The sequence below is a fragment of the Pristiophorus japonicus genome, chromosome 20 (genome assembly GCF_044704955.1).
Source record: "Pristiophorus japonicus isolate sPriJap1 chromosome 20, sPriJap1.hap1, whole genome shotgun sequence".
In the NCBI taxonomy this organism is placed as follows: Eukaryota; Metazoa; Chordata; class Chondrichthyes; family Pristiophoridae; genus Pristiophorus; species Pristiophorus japonicus.
Genome location: NC_091996.1, coordinates 9,658,727 through 9,685,973, shown reverse-complemented (window position 1 = coordinate 9,685,973; position 27,247 = coordinate 9,658,727). Strand labels below are relative to the sequence as shown.

Below are 27,247 nucleotides of genomic sequence, written 5' to 3'. Positions count from 1 at the left end.
AAAGATAGAAGAGATCTTATCGGAGATGATTTTCAAATGTTGCAAAGGAGTCCGAGGCAATCTGATCCTCTTTAAGAATTAGGTTTTTTTTTTAAATACGCTGGGAATCAACTGAGGGATTTGCATTTTTGTGCAGGTTTTCACTTCTGAGCTAAAAGCTTGTTTCACAAGGTTCTGAGGGGGATTGACAGGGTAGATGCTGAGAGGTTGTTTCCCCTGACTGGAGTGTCTAGAACCAGGGGGCACAGTCTCAGGATAAGGGGTCGGCCATTAAGAACGTAAGAAATAGGAGCAAGAGTCGGCCGTTCGGCCCCTCGAGCCTGCTCCGCCATTCAATAAGATCATGGCTGATCTGATCATGGACTCAGCTCCACTTCCCCGCCCGCTCCCCAGACAGAGATGAGGAGGAATTTTTTTCACTCAGAGGGTTGTGAATCTTTGAAATTCTCTGCCCCAGAGGGCTGTGCATGCTGAGTCTCTGAATATATTCAAGGCTGAGATCGATAGATTTTTTGGGCTCGGATATTGTTGGCCTGACCGCCCACTGCAGCTGAGTTTTGCTGCCATTTTCCTCTCCCCGCCATTTTCCACTTGGGCTGGGGCGGGCAGGAGGGGAGTACCGCCAGGAACCGCATGCTGATGTCCTCTGGCGGCCAAGTCGCGTAAGTGGCCTCCTGCCCACTGAGCTGCCGGATTGGTGTGGGCGGGAGTCGGCGCCAGCAGGGGGAAGGACCGCTGCATGGTGGCTGTTCTAACCCGTAATTATTTACGGTAGATACGAAGAACGGAAAAAAAAAAGGTTAGTGAACATAGTTAAAAAAACATTTACAGTGACTTACCTGGATGGGGACCTGGAAGGTGTTCCAGTGGTTTTTTTTTTTTTGTTTGCTATGATTTTTACTTTTCAGAGTTCCCCCCTCCCCCTCCCTGGGCCCCGACTCCATCCGCGGCAGCACTTGGGCGGCAAAGGCCTTTGCCGCTGAGATTGAGAGCTCCTGCCCGCTGCCGCCCAGATGGACAGCGTAAGCCGTCATTTTGCCGCCGTTCGGTACTGCCACCTCTTCCTGGCAAAGTCCCGCCCAGTCTCTCGGCGGTCATTAGTGGTTCTTTGGGCGGGCCTTCGCCTTCGAGTTCAGGCCCTTGGAGTCGAGGGGAACCAAGGGAAGTGGAGATCGGGCGGGAAAGTGGAGTTGAGGTCGAAATCAGCCATGATCTTATTGAATGGCGGAGCAGGCTCGAGGGGCCGTAGGGCCTACTCTTGCTCCTATTTCTTATGTTCTTATGTTTCACCCGTTGATTTACTGACCCATAAATACTGTGGGCCTCCCGGATTGCCGACAAAAAAAGATGCAACTTCCACCCACCGATGGCCAAAAGACGAAAGAGCCTTTGAAGGGCCGGCATCCAACTGAGGCCTTTTCCACTTGTCAGCCTCCCAACGTCGTCTACAACCTCTCGACCTCCAACGCCCTCACAGCCGTTAACGTTGCCGGACGGCCGAGGGGCGGCGGCAACCAAACCGGACGAGCGGGCGCCGGCGCACGGCATTGCACGGCACGCTCCGACCCATTACAATACTTTCAGCGAGCGCAGGCTACGTCAGCGCTGCCAACCTGCCGATAATGGCGACCGCCGGGGAAACCCGTCGACAGTAGGAGATAGTGCGCCAGCCGCCATTTTTATCCCCGAATTTACCGTTAACGGGCGGCGCAAAACACGTGAACTTTTAGCCTCAGGTCTCCAAACGATGAATCCATCTACCCGTCCGTTGTTCCTGGATCAAAACTAACTTTAATTGGTTTAGGGGGAGGGGGAAAAGAAATATATCTCTCTTCTATTAAAATTCATTTTTACATTTTTAAACAATTCGTTCCTGGGCTGTAAACGTCGTGTCAAGGCCAGCATTTATTGCCCTCGGGAAGGTAGGTGGTGAGCCGCCTTCTTAAATACAACTGAGTGGCTCGCTGGGCCATTTCAGAGGGCAGTTAAGAGTCAACCACATTGCTGTGGGTCTGGAGTCACATATCGGCCAGACTGGGTAAGGACGGCAGATTTCCTTACTTGAAAAGGTCTTTAGTGAACCAGATGGGTTTTTACGACGATCCAGGTCACCATTACTGATACTAGTTATTTAATTAATTGAATTTAAATTCCCCAGCTGCCGTGGTGGGATTTGAACTCGTGTCTCCAGATCATTAGTCCAGGCCTCGGGATTACTAGTCCAGTAATGTAGAAAATAGGAGCAGTAGTAGGCCATTCGGCCCTTCGAGTCTGCACCGCCATTCAATATGATCATGGCTGATCCTCTATCTCAAGACCATATTCCCGCTTTTCCCCCATACCCCTTGATGCCTTTTGTTTCTAGAAATCTATCTATCTCCCTCTTAAATATATTCAGTGAATTGGCCTCCATAGCCTTCTGTGATAGAGAATTTCACAGGTTCACCACCCTCTGAGTGAAAACATTTCTCCTCATCTCAATCCTAAAAGTCCTACTCCATATCCCGAGACTGTGACCCCTTGTTTTAGACTTCCCAGCCCAGGGGAAACATCCTCCCCGTATCCAGTCTGACCAACATAACCATGACACTACCGTGCCCTACTCGCAATCATTTCGCCGACCTCTGAGGTTTATGAGCTCAAATGAAAGCATTTTTACAAAACAATTGCATAGAAATTACAGCACAGGAACGGGAATTTGATTCGCGAACATTCTTTCTGCACAAATGTACATCGTGGCTTGCCGTGGCTGTGAATTCATATTTTGGCTCCCAAGTCCGGAGAGTGAGAGTTACATGGTGAGGGTTGCGTTGCCCCGGTGTTGCGGTCAGTCCACCAATTAGCCCAACGTTCCTGGGGACGGGTTTGCGGTGCAAGTTGGCTCTACCAATGGAGGCCCACGTTGACAAGGATCTGCAGGGCGATGGACACGCAGGGAATCTGCGCGACGACGTATGCAATCGAACGCGTCGGGGCTTTCAGAGCATAGAGGTAGGCGACACTGTGGACCACCCGACCCACAAAGAAGACCAGGAAGTGGATGTGGGCAATGAGGAGGTTGGGCTCCAGCAGCGAATAGACAGAACCAAGGAACAGGAAGGGGAAGATATTCTCCATGTCGTTACGGTGGGCCCTGTTGGGTGGGGGGGGGGGGGGAATAATAAAATGAACCGGTTACTCATTCAGTATACTTTAGAATAGTGGCTGCATACAAACATAGAAAATAGAAGCAGTAGTAGGCCATTCGGCCCTTCGAGTCTGCACCGCCATTCAATATGATCATAGTTGATCCTCTATCACAACACCATATTCTTGCTTTTCCCCCATACCCCTTGATGCCTTTTGTTTCTAGACATCTATCTATCTCCCTCTTAAATATATTCAGTGACTTGGCCTCCACACAGCCTTCTGTGGTCGAGAATTCCACAAGTTCCAAAACCCAGTCAGAATTTTAGATGTTTCAATGAGATCCCCGCTCATTCTTATTCTTCTAAACTCTAGTCGACCCAATCTCTCCTCATACAACAGTCCTGCCATCCCAGAAATCAGTCTGGTGAACTTTCGCTGCACTCCCTCTATGGCAAGTATATCCTTTCTTTAGGTAAGGAGACCAAAACTGCTCACAATATTCCAGGTGTGGTCTCACCAAGGCCCTGTATAACTGTAGTAAGACATCCTTGCTCCTGTACTCAAATCCTCTTGCAATGAAGGCCAACATAGCATTTGCCTTCCTAACTGCTTGCTGCACCTGCACGTTTGCTTTCAATGACTGGTGTACATTGATTAATAAACTACCTTCAAGAGCCTTCCTCATTTTGAGATATTATATGTGCAGAAGTCCCTTTGTCCAGAGAAATTCCGTTACTAAACGGACTGACACAGATTCGTGCAATCCACTTTATAACCTTCCGCACTCAACATTCACTTCAACAATTTCACATCATAATCACTGCTCCCATTTTTTCGGACAGCTGCGAATGATTCAACTGCTGCCATTTACAGCTCCTCGAGACCCATCGTGTGTTTCTTTACTTGCCCCATTACCATCCCTTTTGCCTATCACCATCATCCCTTGTGTCATTTAATCTCTCCTGCCTTCTGCCCTATCACAGACCTTCCCTTTTGTTCTTTCTTCTCCCTCCCTCCTTTCCCTGCCCCCAACACTTGCTTAGAAACCTATAACTTTTTCCAGTTCTGATGAAGGGTCATCGACCTGAAACCTTGACTCGGTTTCTCTCGCCACAGATGCTGCCCGACCCGCTGAGTGTTTCCACCATTCCCTGTTTTTATCTCGGGAATCCAATACTCATCAAGGCTTATCTGTAGAATAACTCCATGAGGCCTAGTGCTGTGCTTGAACTGTTGTGACCTTAGTCTCTTTATTGTCTGCCGAGTCCGTTCACCGCGTGGTAACCAGCCTTTTATACAGCTCCTGCCTGGGCCTCCCACAGTTGCACCCTCTAGTGGTACCAGCATAGTAAATACACAGAATATACATATATGACAAAGGCGAGAGACGATAGTGCGAGGGGCTGAAAGCATTTCCTCTTTTTTTTTTTGCTGTTGAAGTAACCTTGGCGAGATCAGACTGTGCATTTTGATAAAGAGAAGAAAATGGTCCATTTAGCTGAGAGGTTTTCTTTTGAAGAGAGAACTGGTGTTCCTTTGTGAGACCAGCCATGATCTAATTGAATGGCAGAGCAGGCTCGAGGGGCTGAATAGTCTATTCCTGTTCCCATGTGACAAACATGATTCAATTACCCAACAAACTCAGTTATCTGGGGAGGTGTAAATTAGGCTTCTATTTCCCTGGGCGGGTTTGTATAATTCTCTGCTCTCTTTTGCGAATTCTGTCTTGCTCCATATCTGAATATTATATGTAGTTTTGCCTGAAAATGATACTTGAAAAGAGCCATCAGCAGTGCCAAGATTAGTATTGCTGAATTTTAATATTTTATATTACTAATAAATTGAATTTTTTTTAGCAGAATTAAAGCCCATGGGATTAAAAGGCAAGTGGAAGCATGGATACAATGGATAGAAAACAGAAAGTAGCGGTGAACGGTTGTTTTTCAGACTGGAGGGAGGTACGCAGTGATGTTCCCCGGGTCGATGTTAGGACCACTGCTCTGTTTGATATATATATTAATGACCGGGACTTGGGTACACAGGGCATAATTTCAAAGTTTGCAGATGACATGTAACTTGGAAATGAGGAGGAGAGTGACAGACGTCAAGGAGGACATAGACAGACTGGTAAAATGGCCGATGAAATTTAATGCAGAGAAATGTGATGTGATACATTTTGGTTTCAAGAATAAGGAGGGACAATATAAACTAAACGGTACAATTTTAAAGTGGGTGCAGGAACAGAGAGACCTGGGGCTATTTGTACACAAGTCTCTTGAAGGTGGCAGGAGAAGTTGAGAAGGCTGTTAGAAAAGTTTACAGGATCCTTGGCTTTATTAATAGAGGAAAAGAGTGCAAAAGCCAGGAAGTTATGCTAAACCTTTATAAAACACTGGTTTGGCCTCAACTGGAGTATTGTGTCCAATTCTGGGCACCAGATTTTAGGAAGGGTGTCAAGTCTTTGGAGAAGGTGTGGAGGAGATTTCGTAGAATGGTACCTGCCATATTGCTAATAAAAACATTGGCGTACAGTTCCCACTCATGAAACAGACTTTAGGCCCTTTGCATATGCAAATAAGGGGTCTAACACCTGTATGAGGCCCCAACTGTGAGATTGGTTTCCCCTGAGGCAGTCGGTTCCAACGCTGGCTTCACTCAGGAAAACCAGGCTGTAGTGCGGCCTAACAGGTAATCCTCGAAGGGATTCCTCCCGACCATCTTTAAAATAATGCAGGCTTCTGCCGCTCCCCATCGCCCGCCCGCCCCCCCGCAACCAATCATCCCCCCACCCCCCCCCCCCGGGTCACTGATTCTCCCAACCCCCCACCACTGGCCTGTTTCTGTGCCACAAATACTGTGTAATGCTCATGTCAGCTGCTGGCTCAGTGGGCAGCACACTCGCCTCTGAGTCCGAAGGTTGTGGGTTCAAGACCCACTCCAGGGACTTGAGCACAAAAATCTAGGTTGACACTCCTAGTGTAGTGCTGAGGGAGTGCTGCCCTGTCAGAGGTGCCGTCTTTCGGATGAGATGTTAAACCCAGACACCGTCTGCTCTCTCAGCTGGACGTAAAAGAATCCCATGGCACTATTTCAAAGAAGTGCAGGGGAGTTCTCCCCGGTGTCCTGGGCCCAATATTTATCTCTCAATCAACATAACAAAAACAGATTATCTGGGTCATTATCACATTGCTGTTTGTGGGAGCTTGCTGTGCGCAAATTGGCTGTTGCGTTTCCCACATTACAACAGTGACTACACTCCAAAAAGTACTTCATTGGCTGTAAAGTGCTTTGAGACATCCTGTGGTCATGAAAGACATTATATAAATCCAAGTCTTTCTTTCTAATACCACCATGTAATTAAGATAGGCTGAATGGCCTTCCTTATCCTTAATTATCTTGTGAAAAGAGGAAGAGAGAGAAAAGGAGAGAAGATGTTAATTACAAATGAAGAAAAGCCATGACATGTGGCCTACATGACCTTTGCACTTTGACACTTACTTTCTTTTAGCCGTGTTTGTTTTGGGCAGGAGTGTACACCTCCGGTTTGTCCACAGAAAATCTGACACCAACAATCCATTTTTCACATAGACCGCCTGCTTCAAAACCGCTGTTAGCATTCCTGAGTTTTGTGGTTGTAATGTCTGCACCTGCGAGTATGCTCACAGGTTTGTGGAGCTGTTGCAGGTGTCCGTGTTCCACATCTATGTTCAGTGTGCGAGGTTGCAGCCTCTCTTCCAATATTTGAAGGGGCTGCTCCTCAAATTCTGGTTGCACTTCAGTCCCACACTCCTGATCTTTGGGCACCCTGTGCGGAGGGGAGCGGGCAGGTCCGAAGGCCTCCTCGTAGGACTGCTCCTGGGCACGGCCAAGGGGGCCATCAGCCGGTCCAGGCAGTGGGCGGTCGAGGGGGTCGTTCAGCCCGACTGCCTGCCTCTCTTCCGTGGTTACGTCCGAGCCAGGGTGTCCCTGGAGATGGAGCAGGTGGTGTCCAACGGTACGCTCGCGACCTTCCACGAGAGGTGGGCGCCGGAGGGACTGGAGTGCATCATCACCCCCGGCAACCAAATTTTGATTTGAATTAAGCTTACTGCCAAAAATTAATTTATCTATTTTGTCGGTTTTAGTGCCCCCCCCCTTTAATCAGGGGGCACTTGTATTAAAGTTACCCATCTAATTTACCCCTTTAATAAGGAGGCATTTGATTTACAGGTGCAACTAAAATAGTTGTAGAGCTGTTGCTTTGTGAGTGGCTTAGCCAGTCATGTGATGTTCACAAGACTCAATAAAACCCCAGTCAGTTGAGTTTAGGTCATCCACGATGAGGTATGCAGTTGTGAGCCTAGTGAATGAACTGGTAATGTATAGTGTGATTGTTAAACCTTTTGCTCATAAACCAACTAGTTTTTAAATAGCAATGGGTTGCTATGAATTTTTAATCAAAGAACCCATGAAGCAAATACATTACAGTGGTAATGCTGGAATTCTTCCAGGGTTGACCAGTTCTGGTCACTGTAGCATGGGTTTGCTTTACATAGGACATACAGCACAGAAACAGGCCATTCGGCCCAACCAGTCCATGACGACGTTTATGCTCCACTTGAGCCTCCTCCCGTCTTTCCTCATCTAACCACATCACCCTAACCCTCTATTCCCTTCTCCCTCATATGCTTGTCCTGTCTCCCCCTTAAATGCGTCTATACTATTCGTTTCAGCCACTCCCTGTGGTAGCGAGTGCCACATTCCCACCACTCTCTGGGTAAAGGAGTTTCTTCTGAATTTCCTACTGAATTTCTTGGTGACTATCTTATACTGATGGCCCCTAGTTACGGCTCTTTAGCGTCAGAAATTGACTACTGAACAGGTCTCCACTGAGAGACAGGTGGGCGGGAAGGAATTTACCTCTCTGCCTCAGTGCTGGGACTGGATTAGGAGCAGAGCGAGAGAGAGAGAAATTCTTGGTGCGAGCAACAGCTTTACCTGGCACACTTCCACTTGTCTAGAACAGAATCAAATTGTAGTTTGAATTGATTTACCAACAAGTAGTACAGAACGACCCAGTGTGAAAAAAAAAATGGACACCAGCTTTACAAGCACAGTTGAAGATATTTGCACAAAAACAGTGTTGTTTGTAAGTAGAAAAGCACAGTGTGTGGCAAGCTAATCCCAAGTGTATACTTTCCTTTCCAAGTTTCTTGACACAGGACATGAAAATAAATGGATTGATATAATCGCAATATATAAACTTGGAGGCACTTCTCCTTCTAATCTCGCCTCCCCATCGTTTAACTGTATAACTGCAAAAACACTGTTCCGGGATGGTGGGACTGACCCATCAAGAAAGACTGGATCAACTGGGCTTGTATTCACTGGAGTTCAGAAGAATGAGAGGGGACCTCATAGAAACGTTTAAAATTCTGACGGGTTTAGACAGGTTAGATGCAGGAAGAATGTTCCCAATGTTGGGGAAGTCCAGAACCAGGGGTCACAGTCTAAGGATAAGGGGTAAGCCATTTAGGACCGAGATGAGGAGAAACTTCTTCACCCAGAGAGTGGTGAACCTGTGGAATTCTCTGCCACAGGAAGTAGTTGAGGCCAATTCACTAAATATATTCAAAAGGGAGTTAGATAAAGTCCTTACTACTCGGGGGATCAAGGGGTATGGCGAGAAAGCAGGAAGGGGGTACTGAAGTGCATGTTCAGCCATGAACTCATTGAATGGCGGTGCAGGCTAGAAGGGCTGAATGGCCTACTCCTGCACCTATTTTCTATGTTTCTATGTTTCTAAAACAAAAGTGAACCTGTGATTGATATAAAAAGACTTGCATTTCTATAGCGCCTTTCACAATTTCAGGACGTCCCAAAGTGCTCCTGAAGTGTAGTCACTGTTACACTGTAGAAAAATCTCACAAATCATTGTTTTACGTCAGGCTCAGTGGGTAGCACTCTCTCACCTCTGAGTCAGAAGGCTGTGGGTTCAAGTCTCACTCCAGAGACACGAGCATATAATCCAGGCTGACACTCCCAGTGCAGTGCTGAGGGAGCGCTGCACTGCCGGAGGTGGCGTCTCTCGGATGAGACATTAAACCGAGGCCCCGTCTGCTCTCTCTCGGGTGGACGTAAAAGATCTGACAGCACTATTTCGGAGAAAAGCAGGGGATTTATCCCTGGTGTCCTGGGCCGATATTTATCCCTCAACCAACACCACCAAAAACAGATTATTTATATCATTGCTGTTTGTGGGAGCTTGCTGTGCGCAAGTTGGCTGCCGCTTTTCCCTACATTCGAATAGTTAATACACTTCAAAAGTACTTGATTGGCTGTAAAGTGCTCGAGAAATCCTGAGGTGGTGAAAGGCGATATAGAAAGGCATGCTCTTTCCTGTGTTACAGGAGATTGCAAGAAGGAAGGAAGGTTTAAAAAAAAAACACAACATTGCAAATGACACTTTTGGGTGACAAATGCTGTCTATATATAGCCAGGACAATGGGAATACTTTTCCTGTTTAGGCTCTGAACCACCATGTGTTCTTCATTAGCTTCTGGTCTACATAAAGTGCCAGGAATTGCAATTTACTTTATTCCAAGGCATTTCCTTTTGCATTCTTTGAGAGGAGCGGGAATGTGGCAGTGAGTCACTTATTTCTTTATTAAAGCAAGCGTTTTATTTATTAAAGAACTTCATTTCTGGAGAGATATAATTGAAAAGCAGGCAACTCGTGTTAAACCTGTATTAAACAGTGGTTGGACCACACTTGGGAGTGCTGCAAACAGTTGGGTCTCCCTATTATAAAAAGATTTACTGGGATGATACCAGAACTGAGAAGTTACACCCATCGGCAAAGATTGAACAGGCAGTCTCCAGAGAAGCTAACCTTTTTCGCTAGCCCACACACCAACAATATCCTTCCACAACTCACGCACAATCTGCTCAAAGCCAACTTTAGGATTTTGGAGGACCCCTCCCCCTCCTTTAATCAGCCACTTTCTTTCCACCCCATCCAACATGGATCACCCATCATCTTTGTCTGAGAAGGTGGGTAAATGATCTCCTCGGTCAGTAATGTTCTGGTACTGGCCACAAAGGACCACGTGACAATGGCTCTGGGTGATTTAAAAAAAAAAAATTCCACTCCTCTCTTCAAAGGTTGTCATCATAGACGGCCCCTCAAAGTCGAGGAAGACTTGCTTCCACTCTAAAAATGAGTTCTTAGGTGACTGAACAGTCCAATACGAGAACCAGAGTCCCGGTCACAGGTGGGACAGATAGTCGTTGAGGGAAAGGGTGGGTGGGACAGGTTTGCCGCACGCTCTTTCCGTTGCCTGCGCTTGGTTTCTGCATGCTCTCGGCGACGATACTCGAGGTGCTCAGCGCCCTCCGAGATGCACTTCCTCCACTTGGGGCGGTCTTTGGCCAGGGACTCCCGGGTGTCAGTGGGTTTGTTACACTTTATCAGGGAGGCTTTGAGGGTGTCCTTGAAACGTTTCCTCTGCCCACCTTGGGCTCGCTTGCCGTGTAGGAGTTCCGAGTAGAGCGCTTGCTTTGGGAGTCTCGTGTCGGGCATGCGGACAACGTGGCCTGCCCAACAGAGCTGGTCGAGTGTGGTCAGTGCTTCGATGCTGGGGATGTTGGCCTGAGCGAGAACACTGACATTGGTGCGTCGGTCCTCCCAGGGGATTTGCAGGATCTTGCGGAGACATCATCACGCCAGCACAGGCACGATGGGCTGAATGACCTCCTTCTGTGCTGTGTCAGTGTACTGATTCTATAAAGACCAGGAATTCTCCACATGGAAAATGTGGAGAATTGCACAGATTTACAACCCCGAGAGAAGAAATTCCTCCTCATTTCAGTTTTAAATGGGCTGCCCCTTATTTTAAGATTATGCCCTCTAGTTCTAGTCTCCCCTATCAGTGGAAACATCCTCTCTGCAACCACCTTGTCAAGCCCCCTCATAATCTTATACGTTTTAATAAGATCACCTCTCATTCTTCTGAACTCCAATGTGTAGAGGCCCAACCTCCTCTACCTTTCCTCATACGTCAACCCCTCATCTCTGGAATCAACCTAGTTGTTGTGTGTTTTTGAGTTGTATCAGTTTTACTCCACAAGGTTACGCTCGCTTTAGTAACGGCACTTACTGATAAGGGGTGGGTCCAATGGGATTCTCCTCGTACGGAGTTGTATTCCTGAGGAAGTGGAAAGTAATGTGTTTACATCTTCACTCACACAATGGAATCTTGTGGCCTTTATTGCAAAGGGGATGGAGTATAAAAGCAGGGAAGTCTTGCCACAGTTATACAGGGTATTGGTGAGGCCACATCTGGAATACTGCGTGCAGTTTTGATTACCGTATTTAAGAAAGGATATACTTGCTCTGGAGGCAGTTCAGAGAAGGTTCACTAAGTTGATTCCGGAGATGAGGGGGTTGACTTATGAGGAAAGGTTCAGTAGGTTGGGCCTCTACACATTGGAGTTCAGAAGAATGAGAGGTGATCTTATCGAAACGTATAAGATTATGAGGGGGCTTGACAAGGTGGATGCAGAGAGGATGTTTCCACTCTGATGGGGGAGACTAGAACTAGAGGGCATAATCTTAGAATAAGGGGCTGCCCATTTACAACTGAGTTGAGGAGGAATTTCTTCTCTGAGGATTGTAAATCTGTGGAATTCGCTGCCTCAGAGAGCTGTGGAACATAAGAACATAAGAACTAGGAACAGGAGCAGGCCATCTAGCCCCTCGAGCCTGCTCCGCCATTCAATAAGATCATGGCTGATCTGGCTGTGGACTCAGCTCCACTTACCCGCCCACTCCCCGTAACCCTTAATTCCCTTATTGGTTAAAAATCTATCTATCTGTGATTTGAATACATTCAATGAGCTAGCCTCAACTGCTTCCATGGGCAGAGAATTCCACAGATTCACAACTCTCGGAGAAGAAATTCATTCTCAACTCGGTTTTAAATTGGCTCCCCTGTATTTTGAGGCTGTGCCCCCTAGTTCTAGACTTCCCGATCAGTGGAAACAACCTCTCTGCCTCTATCTTGTCTATCCCTTTCATTATTTTAAATGTTTCTATAAGATCACCCCTCATCCTTCTGAACTCCAACGAGTAAAGACCCAATCTACTCAATCTATCATCATAAGGTAACCCCCTCATCTCCGGAATCAGCCTAGTGAATCGTCTCTGTACCCCCTCCAAAGCTAGTATATCCTTCCTTAAGTAAGGTGACCAAAACTGCATGCAGTACTCCAGGTGCGGCCTCACCAATACCCTGTACAGTTGCAGCAGGACCTCCCTGCTTTTGTACTCCATCCCTCTCGCAATGAAGGCCAACATTCCATTCGCTTTCCTGATTACCTGCTGCACCTGCAAACTAACTTTTTGGGATTCATGCACAAGGAAAGGGCCTTGTAAATGTCTGGAGTGTCACCCAGGTCGGGTGGCACCGTTTAATGTTTTATGTTTTCGCAGGTAAACTCAAAAGAGTTTCATGCACAAGGACCCCCAGGTCCCTCTGCACCGCAGCATGTTGTAATTTCTCCCCATTCAAATAATATTCCCTTTTACTGTTTTTTTTCCCCAAGGTGGATGACCTCACATTTTCCGACATTGTATTCCATCTGCCAAACCTTAGCCCATTCGCTTAACCTATCTAAATCTCTTTGCAGCCTCTCTGTGTCTTCTACACAACCCGCTTTCCCACTAATCTTTGTGTCATCTGCAAATTTTGTTACACTACACTCTGTCCCATCTGGGCCATTGAATAAATTTAAGACATAGACAGACAGTTTCTTAACCGATAAGGGAATAAGGGGTTATGGGGAGTGGGCAGGGAAGTGGACCGGAGCCCATGATCGGATCAGCCATGATCGTATTAAATGGCGGAGCAGGCTCGAGGGCCCATATGGCCTACTCCTGCTCCTATTTCTTATGTTCTTATATTCAAAATCAATAGGAACATTGTAAAATTACTCATTGGTCACCACTCTGTGGTGTAAAGATGTAAAGCCAAAATACATGGACAGGACATAATACATCCCTACATGGCCTCGCCCCTTCCCCTATCTCTGTAATCTTCTCCAGCCCTACAGCTCCCCCCTCTCCCCCGACCCCCGCTCCTGCCCGTCCCATTCCCACCGAGATCATATAATCATATAAGCACGGAAGGAGGCCATTTCGGCCCATCGTGTCTGTGCCGGCCAAACAAGAGCTATCCAGCCTATTCCACTTTCCAGCTCTTGGTCCATAGCCCTGTAGGTTATGGCACTTTAAGTGCACGTCATCCAAGTATCTTTTAAATGTGATGAGGGTTCTTGTCTCTACCACCCTTTTAGGCAGTGAGTTCCAGACCCCCCCCACCCTGCGGGTGAAGAAATTTCCACCCATATCTCCTCTAAACCTCCCCCTAATTAATTTAAATCTATGCCCCCTGGTTGTTGACCCGTCTGCCAAGGGAAACAGGTCCTCCCTATCCACTCTATCCAGACCCCTCATACTTTTATAAACCTCTAATTCTGTCCTCTTGAGCATCCCTGATTATAATCGCTCAACCATCGGTGGCCGTGCCTTCAACTGCCTTGGGCCCCAGGCTCTGGAACTCCCTGCCTAAACCTCTCTGCCTCTCTCTATCTCTCTCTCCTCCTTCAAGACGCTCCTTAAAACCTACCTATTTGGCCAAGCTTTTGATCGCTTCCCCTAATTTCTCTTTCATGGGCTCTTTGCTTAAGAATTCATAGCAACACATAGTGGGCAAATGCATGGCAGATGCAGTATAATGTGGATAAATGTGAGTTATCCACTTTGGGGGCAAAAACACAAAGACAGAATATTATCTGAATGGTGGAAGATTAGGAAAAGGGGAGGTGCAAAGAGACCTGGGTGTCATGGTTTATCAGTCATTGAAAGTTGGCATGCAGGTACAGCAGGCGGTAAAGAAGGCAAATGGTTTGTTTGCCTTCATAGCCAAGGGATTTGAGTATAGGAGCAGGGAGGTCTTACTGCAGTTGTACAGGGCCTTGGTGAGGCCTCACCTGGAATAGTGTGTTCAATTGTGGTCTCCTAATCTGAGGAAGGACATTCTTATTATTGAGGGAGTGCAGCGAAGGTTCACCAGATTGATTCCTGGGATGGTCGGACTGACATATGAGGAGAATCTGGATCGACTGGGCCTTTATACATTGAAGTTTAGAAGAATGCAAGGGGATCTCATAGAAACATACAAGATTCTGACGGGACGGGACAGGTTAGATGTGGGTAGATTATTCCCGATGTTGGGGAAGTCCAGAACCAGGGGACACAGTCTTAGGATAAGGTGTAGGCCATTTAGGACTGAGATGAGGAGGAACTTCTTCACTCAGAGTTGTTAACCTGTGGAATTCCTTACCGCAGAGAGTTGTTGATGCCAGTTCATTGAATATATTCAAGAGGGAGTTAGATATGGCCCTTATGGCTAAAGGGATCAAGGGGTATGGAGAGAAAGCAGGAAAGGGGTACTGAGGGAATGATCAGCCATGATCTTATCGCATGGTGGTGCAGGCTCGAAGGGCCGAATAGCCTACTCCTGCACCTATTTTCTATGTTTCTAAGTTTCTATTACTATTAAGAACTAGTTGGTTTATTAGCAAAGGTTTAACAATCACACTAGACATTACCAGTTCATCCACCAGCCTCATCGTGGATCCCCTGAACCCAACTGACTGGGGTTTTATTGAGTCTTATAAACATCATGTGACTGGCTAAGCCACTCCTAAACCTGTGAGCATACTCACAGGTGCATACATTACATGTGTCAAATTTTGTGTCTCATAATACTCCTTGGGACGTTTCACTACGTTAAAGGCGCTATATAAATACAGGTTGTTGGCATTGTTGTTAATCACTGCTGCATTGTAAAACTTCGATCGTACCTAGGTTTAGGTAGCAGTGAACAAATAAGTTGTTTCCCAGAGTTGGTCTGAAAAAAAAAGATTGCAAATGGTCTAATCCTGCTCATCTCCTGTCTTTCTGTACTGGAAACATACGGAATGGATTTGGGCAGCTTACTAATGCCGACAATGAAATATGAGCTTGGGCAGCAGGTTTATTTTACCATCTTTGGAGCTGTGCAGGATAAGGCCAGCAACAGACTTGGCTACGGGGAATTTAGCACAACAATTTGGCATGTAGCAAAGTCTAATTCTTAAAGGGGCTTCATCTCTAGAGGAATAGAATTGAAAAAACAAGGTGGTTATGTTTAGCTTGTACGAGGACCTTGGTTAGACCACACTTCGAGGACTGTGTGCAGTTTTGGTCTCCATATTACAAAATGGATATAGAGACACTGGAGAAGGTGCAACAAAGATTTACAAGGATGACAAGTGAGAGTTTATAACTATTGTAATAATTTGCTTGATGGGCTCTTTGCTTAAGAATTCATAGCAACACATTGCTAATGAAGAACTAGTTGGTTTATTAGCAAAAGGTGCAACAATCACACGACACATTACCCAGTTCATCCACTCGGCTCACAACCACCTGCCTCATCGAGATTGACCTAGACCCAACTGGCTGGGGTTTTATTGAGCCTTGTGAACACCACGTGACTGGCTAAGCCACTCCCAATGCAACAGCTCTACAAACCTGTGAGCATACTCACAGGTCCATACATTACAACTATTGGGATTGAATAGGCTGGGGTTCTTTTCTCTAGAAAAGAGAAGGCTGAGGAGTGACCTAATAGAGGTCTTTAGCATTCTGAATGGGTTCAATAGGCTAGACGTAGAGATGTTTCCACTTGTGGGGGTGTCCAAAACTAGGGGCCATAAATATAAGATAGTCACTAATAAATCCCATAAGGAACTCAGGAGAAACTTCTTTACCCAGTGCTCCAGATGTGGAACTCACTACCACATGGAGTAACTGAGGCGAACAACATAGATGCCTTTAAAGGGATGCTTGATAAATACAGGAGGGAGAATTGAATAGAAGAATATGTAGATAGGGTTAGATGAAGAGGGGTGAGAAGAGGCTCGTATGGAGCACAAACACCAGTTGGGCCGTATGGCCTATTTCAATGCTGTAAATTCTTTGAATTGTGAAAGCTTTTATTGCAATAGTATTGTTGCCTTCTCAGTAATGCTTTATTTATTTTGTATGTCATGGATAATGACTGCATGAGGGAGTTAAACAATTGACCTCCTTTGACTCAATGGTATCTTCATAGAATCATAGAAATTTACAGCATGGAAGGAGGCCATTTCAGCCCATCGTGTCTGTGCCGGCCGACAAAGAGCTATCCAGCCTAATCCCACTTTCCACAGAACAGAAGAACATAAGAATTAGGAACAGGAGTAGGCGATCTAGCCCCTCGAGCCTGCTCCGCCATTCAACAAGATCATGGCTGACCTGGCCGTGGACTCAGCTCCACTTACCCGCCCGCTCCCCGTAACCCTTAATTCCCTTATTGGTTAAAAATCTATCTAGCTGTGATTTGAATACATTCAATGAGCTAGCCTCAACTGCTTCCTTGGGCAGAGAATTCCACAGATTCACAACCCTCTGGGAGAAGAAATTCCTTCTCAACTCGGTTTTAAATTGGCTCCCCCGTATTTTGAGGCTGAGCCCCCTAGTTCAGTGGAAACAACCTCTCTGCCTCGATCTTGTCTATCCCTTTCATTATTTTAAATGTTTCTATAAGATCACCCTGCAGGTTGTGGCACATCCAGGTACTGTTTAAATGTGCTGAGGGTTTCTGCCTCTACCATCCTTTCAGGCAGTGAGTTCCAGACAGCCACCACCGTCTGCGTGATGAAATTTCCACTCCAATCCCCTCTAAACCTTCTACCAATTACTTGCATCTACCAATTACAGTAGCTTGTATTCTCAGATCCACTGTCTTATGGATTAAATGTTAATAGAAGTAGTTTTAGGAAAAGGTCGGTAAGCTATGCGAACGTGCCCTTTTTTTTTTTTTTTACAGATCAGACCCTTCTTACTTCGCACTGCCCCAATGCGCTTCTAGAGACATGGACAGGTTAGAGTAAAGTGGGCAACTGGAAGGCAGATGCAGTTCAGTGCAGAGAAATGTGAAGTAGCACATTACGGGAGAAAACAACAGTGAAAGTAAGCATACTTTAAAAAGGCTCAACTCTCCATCGAGTGGAGCAAGAGAGAGGTCTAAAAGTGCAGATAGAGAGATCTTAAAATATGGGAGTGCAGGCAAAAATGCCAATAACAAAAGTAAACGGGTTTCCGGATTTCGTATTTAGGACACAGAATATAAAAGCAAGGAAGTATTGTTGGTTTATATAAGACTTTGCTCAGGCCAACTTGGAGTCCTGGGAATCCTTTTCAATAAGGATATTAGAACCATGGAAACCGTACAGCAAAGGTTCGATAAAATGTTACCAGGAATGATAGGTCATACTTATGAAGAAAAGTTTAAGAAACTGGGGATTATTTTCCCCACTGGAGCAGAGAAGATTAAGGGGTATCTACCAGAGAACTAGGAAAGGTATTGTTTAGAGTAAATAGTGAAAGATAGTAATAAAAACAGAAAACGCTGGAAATACTCAGCAGGTCAGGCAGCCCCTGTGGAGTGAGAAACAGAGCTAATGTTTCAAATTTTGCATTAGTGAAAGTTGGTGTCCATTGGTTGTAAAATTGGTAATAAAGGGAGTACAGATTAATAACAGTAGACAGGAGAGGTATTCGTGTCATTCAAACACCAACCACCCATCCTCCCCCCAAAATTTCTATAGATCACCCCTTCTATCAAAAAGAACAGGCCTTAAATCACATGACAGAACAGAGATGCAACCGATCTTCTTCCAGAGATAGTCAGCTCCGCAATTCAACTGGTGAAAACCAATTAGTTGGTCATACACTTCCAATGATCAGTGGGAAATTGCTGCAAAGTTATTGATAGGCCAGTGATAGATACATAACCAGCACTTGGGCTACGTGCTTTAGAGGTTTTTTTCCCATTTGATTTATTTGAATTGTTAGATTAATGGAAGTAATAATGTTTCCTCCCTCCCTTTCTCTGCCCCTGCACTCACTTAAAAACCTGTTACATCTCGAACTTTTTCCAGTTTTGACAAAGGGTCAGCGACCTGAAACGTTAACTCTGTTTCTCTCTCCACAGACGATGCCCGACCCGCAGAGTTTTTCCAGCATTTCCTGTTTTTATTTCGGATTCCAACATCCGCAGTATTTTGCTTTTGCAATAATGTTTCTCTTTGAACCTCGTTGCGGAGTTTGTATTTTTGAAAAATACACCCTTTGAAGTGGTTGTGTGGCCTGGCAAGCGCCGATCCGAATATCCTCTGAAAATAAATCTTACTCATGTTTCTGACTCAGAATTGTAACTGGAATAATACGGGGTGTTGGGGGGGGCGGGGAGGGAAGGAAAGCCAGAAGGAATGGTTTCACACGGACCATGGAACGCGTTACCACAAGTGAATATTGAGGCAGACACTCGGACATGGTTTGAAAAGGTAATTGAATAAGTATTTGAAAGGGAGAATATAAAAGGATATGTGGGAAAAGGGGCAGGGAAGTGGGATTCGAGCAGACAGATCCAACTCGCTAGTATAATGGGCTGAATGGAACATAGGAACAGGAGTAGGCCCTTTAGCCCCTCATGCCTGTTCTGCCATTCAATGGTTTATCTGTGACCAAACTCCATACACCTGTCTTTGGTCCACATCCTTTAATACCTTTGGTCAACAAAAAATTAGCTATCTCCGATTTAAAATTAACAATTGGCCAAAATCAACTGCCTTTTGTGGAAGAGAAATCCGAAGTTCTGCCACCCTTTGTGCGTAGAGTGTTTCCTAACTTCATTCCTGAAAGGCCTGACTCTAATTTTTAGGCCATGTCTCTAGTCCTAGATTCTCCAACCAGCAGAAATAGTTTCTCCCCATCTGTCCTATCAGTTCCCCTTAATATCTTGTAAACTACGATCAGATTACCCCTCAACCTTCTAAATTCTAGGGAATACAACCCTAGTTTGACCTTCTCCTGTGCTGGCATTCTTATGATTCAACCTCAGAGGGCAGGACTCATCCTCCATTCCATGCTTACTACACCGGTGAGATCATCTAAGCATCATCCAACTTCGCCACGTAATATCGCTTAGTAATGCCAAATTTGGTCTGGTTCGATTCTATAAACTCATATCCAGTGGGAACTAGGATTGGAAAAGATTCAAAATCATGTAACTTAGATTAATGGAATATCTCTAAAAGCGCAAAGCCTTTAAGGTATATAGTCGACGTGTCTTGGCCTTGTAACTGGGGAAATCACAATACAGAAGTGAAGTGAGGATAGGAAATAATAAATACCCAAGGCGTGGAGATATACTTCAGGTCTCGTTTTAAAGTCATACATTCTATTCATGTTTGTATATTGCCATTATAAATTCCCATGGCCATTTTTAATATAGGCACAGCCTATGTAAACTTGTCACACTGTAATTACACCCTCTGCCAGTGGGCGGCATTGCAGCGCCTCCCCTGGGGCGTGACGATTTTTCCATCGGACGTTCCCATTGTAAGGGCTCAAGTTTCGGCCAGAGTTGCTCCTATTTGTTTGGAGCAATTAGTTTAGAATGGAGCATCTTAGAAATTGCAATTCTCGGCATTTAGTTTGCTCCAGTTCGAGTGAGTTAGAATAGTTTCATTTTAGAACAGTTTTTTTTACAAAAGGGGGCGTGTCCAGCCACTTACGCCTGTTTTGCAAGTTTAGGCAGCGAAAACTTACTCCAAACTACCTTAGAATGGAGTAAGTGTAGATTTTTGTACGCTCAGAAAAACCTCGCCTACACTTTAGAAATTAGGCGCAGGGAATGAGAAATGGAGGGGGGGGGGGAGGAGGCGAGGGAAGTTTACAAGCATTAAACACTTCAATTTTACAAATAAAGAGTCATCATCAATAAATGATAAATAAATCAATAAATCAATAAATCGACCACTATAATGTTTTGAAAATGATTACACCATCCCACACCATAACTATTTTTTGACTTGGTAAATTTGCTAATTAACTGTTGACATGCCGAATCACAACCGACTATCTCAGCCAGTTCCGCTGAACGTACATCTTGGATTACAAGCTTACTGCTTCATGCATTGCTAAATCAGACGTGCTTCAGAACTGCCCCTCCTTTACCATATTGAGTGTTAGTTTACTTAGGATTCTGTAAAAGCACAAATCTACTTGCAACAGGTAGATAGAAGAACTTTGAAACATCGAGTAACACAGGATCTTTACACCCTCAAGTGATTTTTGTATAGTTTATCAAATTATTTGAAGCTGTCTGCACAACAATACATTTTTAGCTTTGTCATTGTAACCCCCCAAATGGCTGAACCACTGTGAGAAAGCTCATTGTAATTGCTTCTTCAGAAATTAATGCAAAATCACACAACTCCATGGGGTGAGGGAGAACAGACATGTTTAGGAACAAGCCCATCCCTTTTTAAATAATCTCAACCCCAGAAACACAGCTTTTCCCCATACCCTTCAATCATTTTCTCTCCAGAAACTTACCTTAAACTCATTGCTCTTTCTCTCGAGCAACTTCTTCCACAATGTCATTACTCTTTGTGTAAATAAATGCTCACTGACTTCCCTCCATGTTTCACGATATAATAAAAAGGCATGGATTCGGGATGGTGCAGGCTTGGTGATTCAAATGGCCCTCTCTCATTCCAGACTTTATGTTCTTTATAGAACTCCCGGTTGAACACGGCAGGCACTGTTCCCACTGGTCGCGGCGGGGAGCCCATTCGGCCAGGGCTAGGGGCAGCGTGCTTCGGGCCCCTCTCACACAGCTTGCACAGATTCGGGGGCAAGGAGCTACTGCACATGCGCGCACACTCTAATGCGCATGTGCAGAGGTCCCGGCAATGTTTTCAGCGCCGGGACCTGGCTCCACTCCCCGCCCCTTGTGCTGCGCTATGCCGAGGGCCTTCATCGTTCCAGCTGTAGGGAGAATACCACGGTAACTTCTAGGCGCGGTATTTGTTCTAAAAAGTCGGCGCAGCTCACGGAGGTGCGCTGTTCTAAGCATGGGGGCAAACTTGGGCCCTATATGTGGATGCTGTAATGTATGCACCTGTGAGGATGCTCACAGGTTGGTTGAGCTGTTGAGTTGGGAGCGGCTTAGCCAGTCATGTGATGTTCACAAGTCTCAATAAAACCCCAGCCAGTTGGGTTCACGGGGATCCACGATGAGGCAGGTTGTTGTGAGCCTGGTAACGTGCAGTGAGATTGTTAAACCTTTGCTAATAAAACAACTAGTTCTTAAGCAAAAAACCCATGATCATCATCATAGGCAATCCCTCGGAATCGAGGAAGACTTGCTTCCACTCGAAAAATGATTCCTTAGGTGGCTGAACAGTCCACAGTCTCGGTCACAGGTGGGACAATTAATCGTCGAGGGAAAGGGAGGGTGGGACTCTTTTGCCGCACGCTCTTTCCGCTGCCTGCGCGAGATTTCTGCATGCTCTTGGTGACGAGACTAAGACGAGCTCAGCCCCCTCCCGGATATACTTCCTCCACTTAGGGCGGTCTTTGGCCAGGGACGCCCAGGTGTCAGTTGCACTTTATCAGTGAGGCTTTGAGGGTGTCCTTGTAACATTTCCGCTGCCCACCTTTGGCTCGTTTGCCGTGAAGGAGTTCCAAGTAGAGCGCTTGCTTTGGGAGTCTCATGTCTGGCATGCGTGGTCAGTGCTTCAATGCTGGGGATGTTGGCCTGGTCGAGGACACGAACGTTGGTGCGTCTGTCTGTCCTCCCAAGGGATTTGCAGAACCCATGAAGCAAATATATCGTAGACGCATGATTTTTTTTTAAATTGGAAAAGGTAGACAAGGCGAGTTTTTTTATTTGTTCACGGGGCACTCTGTTTACAAGGCGGTGGTGACCTGCTGCTGTCTGTGAGGTGAAGGGAATGTTGCTTTTTGTAGCGGTTGGTTACATTTGAGTGGCAGTCAACCACAATACTATGGATTTGGAGTCACATATTGGCCAAACCAGGTAAGGACAGCAGATTTCCTTCCCTAAACGACATTGGTGAACCAGATGGGTTTCATGGGTCACCATGCTTTTTAATTCCGAGTTTATTTATTTAACTGAATTTAAACTCCACAGCAGCCGTGAGATTTGAACTCATATCCGCAGATCATTAGTCCAGGCCTCTGGATTATTAGTTCAGTAACTTAACCACTATGCTACCGTTCCTGTGTATGGCTTACAATCTATAACATATATTAACTGCAACATCCCATCACTCAGATTTTCACATCGACTGTGACGACATTTGAGAGGAGATTCTTTGCTGGAGAACTTGCTGCCACCCCATCCCTGCCCGTGATTTTCCATCTATTTATTACACAAGAACATAAGAAATAGGAGCAGGAGTCGGCCATTTGGCCCCTGGAGCCTGCTCCGCCATTCAATAAGATCATGGCTGATCTGATCATGGACTCAGCTCCACTTCCCTGCCCGCTCCCCATAATCTTTTACTCCCTTATCGCTCAAAAATCTGTCTATCTCTGCCTTAAATATATTCAATGACCCAGCCTCCACAGCTCTCTGGGGCAGAGAATTCCACAGATTTACAAACCTCAGAAGAAATTCCTCCTCATCTCAGTTTTAAATGGGCGGCCCCTTATTCTGAGACTATGTCCCCTAGCTTTTGGTTTCCCCTATGAGCGGAAACATCCTCTCTGCATCCACCTTGTCAAACCTCCTCATTATCTTATATGTTTCGATAAGATCACCTCTCATTCTTCTGAACTCCAATGAGTATAAGCCCAACCTACTCAACCTATCTTCATAAGTCAACCCCCTCATCTCCGGAATCATCTTAGTGAATCTTCTCTGAACAGCCTCCAATGCAAGTATATCCTTCCTTAAATATGGAGACCAAAACTGTACGCAGTACTCCAGGTGTGGCCTCACCAATACCCTGTACAGTTGTAGCAGGACTTCTCTGCTTTTATACTCTATCCCCCTTGCAATAAAGGCCAACATTCCATTTGCCTTCCTGATTACTTGCTGTACCTGCTGACTAACTTTTTGTGTTTCACGCACATGCACAGGAGATCATGGGCCAGAGGTGTGTGGTTACCAGATATCTGCTCCCAATCTGTGCATGCTGCACGAGCAGAAAATTTTCCCTTTTGGAAGGTGATTGGTCAAAAAAGCAGAAGTAACACAAGGAAACAATTTTTCTTGCGCAGTGATTTGTTGTGATCTGGAACGCGCTGCCACGAAGGGCGTGGAAGCAGATTCAATACCAACTTTCAAAAGGGAACTGGATAAATTCTTGAAGGGAAAAGATTAATAGGGCTACGGGGAAAGAGCAGGGGAGTGGGACTATTTGGACAGCTCTACAAAAGAGCCAGCACAGGCACGGTGGGCCAAGTGGCCCCTTTCTAAGAACATAAGAATTAGGAGCACAAGTAGGCCATTCGGTTCCTCGAGCCTGCTCCTCCATTCAATGAGATCATGGCTGATCTTCTACCTCAACTCTACTTTCCTGCAATGTCCCCAAATCCCTTGATTCCTTTAATCATCTTCTTCTTAGGCAGTCCCTCGGAATCGAGGAAGACTTGCTTCCACTCCTGAAGGGAGTTCTTTGGTGGCTGAACAGTCCAATACGAGAGCCACAGACCCTGTCACAAGTGGGACAGACAGTCGTTGAGGGAAGGGGTGGGTGGGACTGGTTTGCCGCGCGCTCTTTCCGCTGTCTGCGCTTGTTTTCTGCCTGCTCTCGGCGTTGAGACTCGAGGTGCTCAGCGCCCTCTCGGATGTACTTCCTCCACTTAGGGCGGTCTTGGGCCAGGGACTCCCAGGTGTCAGTGGAGATGTTGCACTTTATCGGGAAGGCTTTGAGGGTGTCCTTGTAGCGTTTCTGCTGCCCACCTTTGGCTCGTTTGCCGTGAAGGAGCTCCGAGTAGAGCACTTGCTTTGGGAGTCTCGTGTCTGGCATGCGGACTACGTGGCCTGCCCAGCGGAGTTGATCGAGTGTGGTCAGTGCTTCAATGCTGGGGATGTTAGCCTGGACGAGGACGCTGATGTTGGTGCGCCTGTCCTCCCAGGGGATTTGTAGGATCTTGTGGAGACATCGTTGGTGATATTTCTCCAGCAACTTGAGGTGTCTACTGTACATGGTCCTTGTCTCTAAAGGAACCAATGCGGGACCTACAGTCTCTGTCACAGGTGGGGCAGACGGTGGGTGGGGTGCTTGGGCTGTCGTGTGCTCCTTCCGCTGTTCGTGCTTGGCTTCCGCGTGCTCCTGGCGAAGAGACTCAAGGTGCTCAGAGCCTTCCCGGATGCTTCCCCTCCACTTAGGGAGGTCTTGGGCCAGAGATTCCCAGGTGTCAGTGGGAACGTTGCACTTCCTCAAGGAGGTTTTGAGGGTGTCCTTGAAACGTTTCCTCTGCCCACCTGGGGCTCGCTTGCCATGTCAGAGCTCTGAGTAGTGCGCTTATTTTGGGTGTCTAGTATCGGGGATGCGGACAATGTGACCTTAATATCCAAAAATCTATCGATCTCTGCCTTGAATATACTCAAAGACTGAGCCTCCACAGCCCCCCTGGGGTAGAGAATTCCAAAGATTCACCACCCTCTGAGTGAAAAAGTTTCTCCTCATCTCAGTCCTAAATGGCCGACCCCTTTACTCTGAGACTGTGACCCCTGGTTCTGGACTCCACAGCCAGGGGAAACATCCTCCCTGCAGCTACCCTGTCAAGCCCTGTAAGAATTTTGTATGCTTCAATGAGATCACCTCTCATTATTCTAAACTCTAGAGAATATAGGCCTAGTGTAGTCAATCTCTCCTCATAGGACAATCCCCCCCACGTGCTGAATCATTCTATGATTCTATGATCCGTCTTTAGAAAATGGTAACGTTACCTTTGAACCCGTTCCACGTCGGGATTGGTTCGGTAATGATCCATCCCGCCGTGTCTCATCGCGTCCTCTGGGTTGGCAAAGGCCTGTGGGAGGGGAGGAGGTGAAAGCAGAAGGAAGAAGCCATGTTGAAAACTTGGGACAATAAATAAATCGAGAATTCAGCATTTCAACAAATTGCAAAAGCACAATTTCTATGAAAAAGTCATTAAAAAAAACGGCTTTCTTCTTTCTTTCTCTGCTAACTTTCTGCCTCCCCAACAACAACAACTTGCATTAATGTAGCACCTTTTAACGTAGTAAAATGTCCCAAGTCACTTCACTCGAGCGACTATCAAACAAAATTTTGACACCGAGTCTCGGAAGGAGATATTAAGACAGGTGAGCAAAAGCTTGGTCAAAGAGGTAGGTTTTAAGGAGTGATTTAAGAGAGAGAGAGAGAGAGAGGCGGAGAGGTTTATTCCAGAGCTTAGGGCCCAGGCAGCTGAAGGCACGGCCACTAATGGTGGGGCGATGGAAATTGTGGATGCTCAAGGAGGCCAGAGTTGGAGGAGCACAGAGATGTCGGGATTTGCAGGGCTGGAGGAGTTTGCAGGGCTGGAGGAGGTTGCAGGGCTGGAGGAGGTTGCAGAAATGGGGAGCAGTGAGGCCATGGAGGGATGTGGAAACAAGGATGAGTATTTAAAAATAGAGGCATTGCCGGACCGCGAGACAGTGTAGGTCAGCGAGCACAGAGGTGATGGATGAGCAGGACTTGGTGTGAGTTAGGATATGGGCTGCAGAATTTAAATCACCCATCTCCTTTCATAAAGGCTTTGACTGCTTAATGGGGTAGAGTTTCACGAGTGTCATGAACACTCCAATACCTTATCCATTCACCTTGTGTAAGCCTGACCGGTGTGTGGCTGGCTATTTGACTGCAAGAGGCTGTTATCACAGATAGGCCCAATACTATCCTTATCCAAGGCCCACATGTGTACATATCCACCAGGCATCACCAGACCCCTTGATCAAGTTTCTCCTCCCTGCTGCATTGTCTCCCTATTTAGGTGTCAGCCATGGCTCAGTGGGCAGCACTCTCGTCTGAGTCACAAGGTTGAGGGTTCAAGCCCCACTCCAGAGACTTGAGCACATAAATCTGGGCTGCCTGTTTCAGTGCTCAGGGAGTGCTGCACTGTCGGGGTGACATCTTTCAGATGAGATGTTAAATAGTCTGCCTTCTCAGACGTAAAAGATCCCATGGCACTATTTCGAAGAAGAGCAGGGTGGAGTTCTCCCAGGTGTCCTGGGGCCAATATTTATCCCTCAACCAACAACACTAAAAAAAAACCCAGATGATCTGGTCATTATCACACCGCGGTTTGTGGGAGCTTGCTGTGTGCAAATTGCCTGCCGTGTTTCCCACATTACAACAGTGATTGCATTCCAAAAGTAGCGTGGCTGTAAAGTGCTTTGTGATGTTCCGAGGTCGTGAAGGGCGCTATATAAATGCAAGTCTTTCCTTCACAGGCACGACGTGACCAGCATTTAAGGGGAAGCCAGAAAAACACGAGGGTGAAAGGAAGAGATGGTTATGCTGATAGGGTGAGATGAAGAGGGGCGGGAGGAGGCTTGTGTGGTGCATAAACACCGGCACGGACCCGTTGGGCCGAATGGCCTGTTTCTGTGCTGTGAATACTATGTAACACTCACAACAAGGGGGAGGCTTCCGACCAACAGTGTCAAATCAGCCCCTCTGGTCACTTCAGACTGCAGTGGATTTACATAGAATTGCAACACGGAAACAGGCTGCTCGGCCCAACCAGTCCCAGTTGATGTTTAACCTCCACACGAGCAGTAACCCAAAGGCCACGTGCCCGCCTCTATCATTCCCCTTTCCTTCAGCTACCTCGCTAACCTAATCCTAAATGCTGACATGGCCCCTGCCTCAGTCACTCACTCCAGTACTGCGAGCCACTGCCTCACAGCCCATATGTAAAAACTCCTTCCAACTCTCTTTGGTAAATTCTACAAGTCTCGATTTAAAAAAAAATTCTCCCGCTCAAATCCCTCCGTGGCCTCGCCACCCCACCTCTCTAAGCTCCTCCAGCTCGACCACCCTCCGAGATCCCTGCGCTTCTCCAATTCCGGCCTCTTGGGCATCCCCCACTTCCTTCACCCTCACCATCGGTGGCCGTGCCTTCAGTCGTCTTAAGCCCCAAGCTATGGAGTTC

At 46.4% G+C, this 27,247-nt stretch overlaps 1 protein-coding gene across 1 annotated transcript in view; it reads right to left on the bottom strand.

Moving 5' to 3' along the window:
* Positions 1-1,268: 1,268 nt before the first annotated feature.
* Positions 1,269-27,247, bottom strand: part of ptges (prostaglandin E synthase) — a 28,555-nt gene continuing 2,576 nt past the window's right edge. The window contains exons 2-3 of the mRNA XM_070863355.1: positions 25,038-25,120; positions 1,269-3,133 (exon numbers count right to left, since the gene is read on the bottom strand). Of these exons, the coding sequence (XP_070719456.1) occupies positions 2,884-3,133; positions 25,038-25,120 (333 nt within the window). The 3' untranslated portion in view covers positions 1,269-2,883. The remainder of the gene's footprint in view (positions 3,134-25,037; positions 25,121-27,247) is intronic.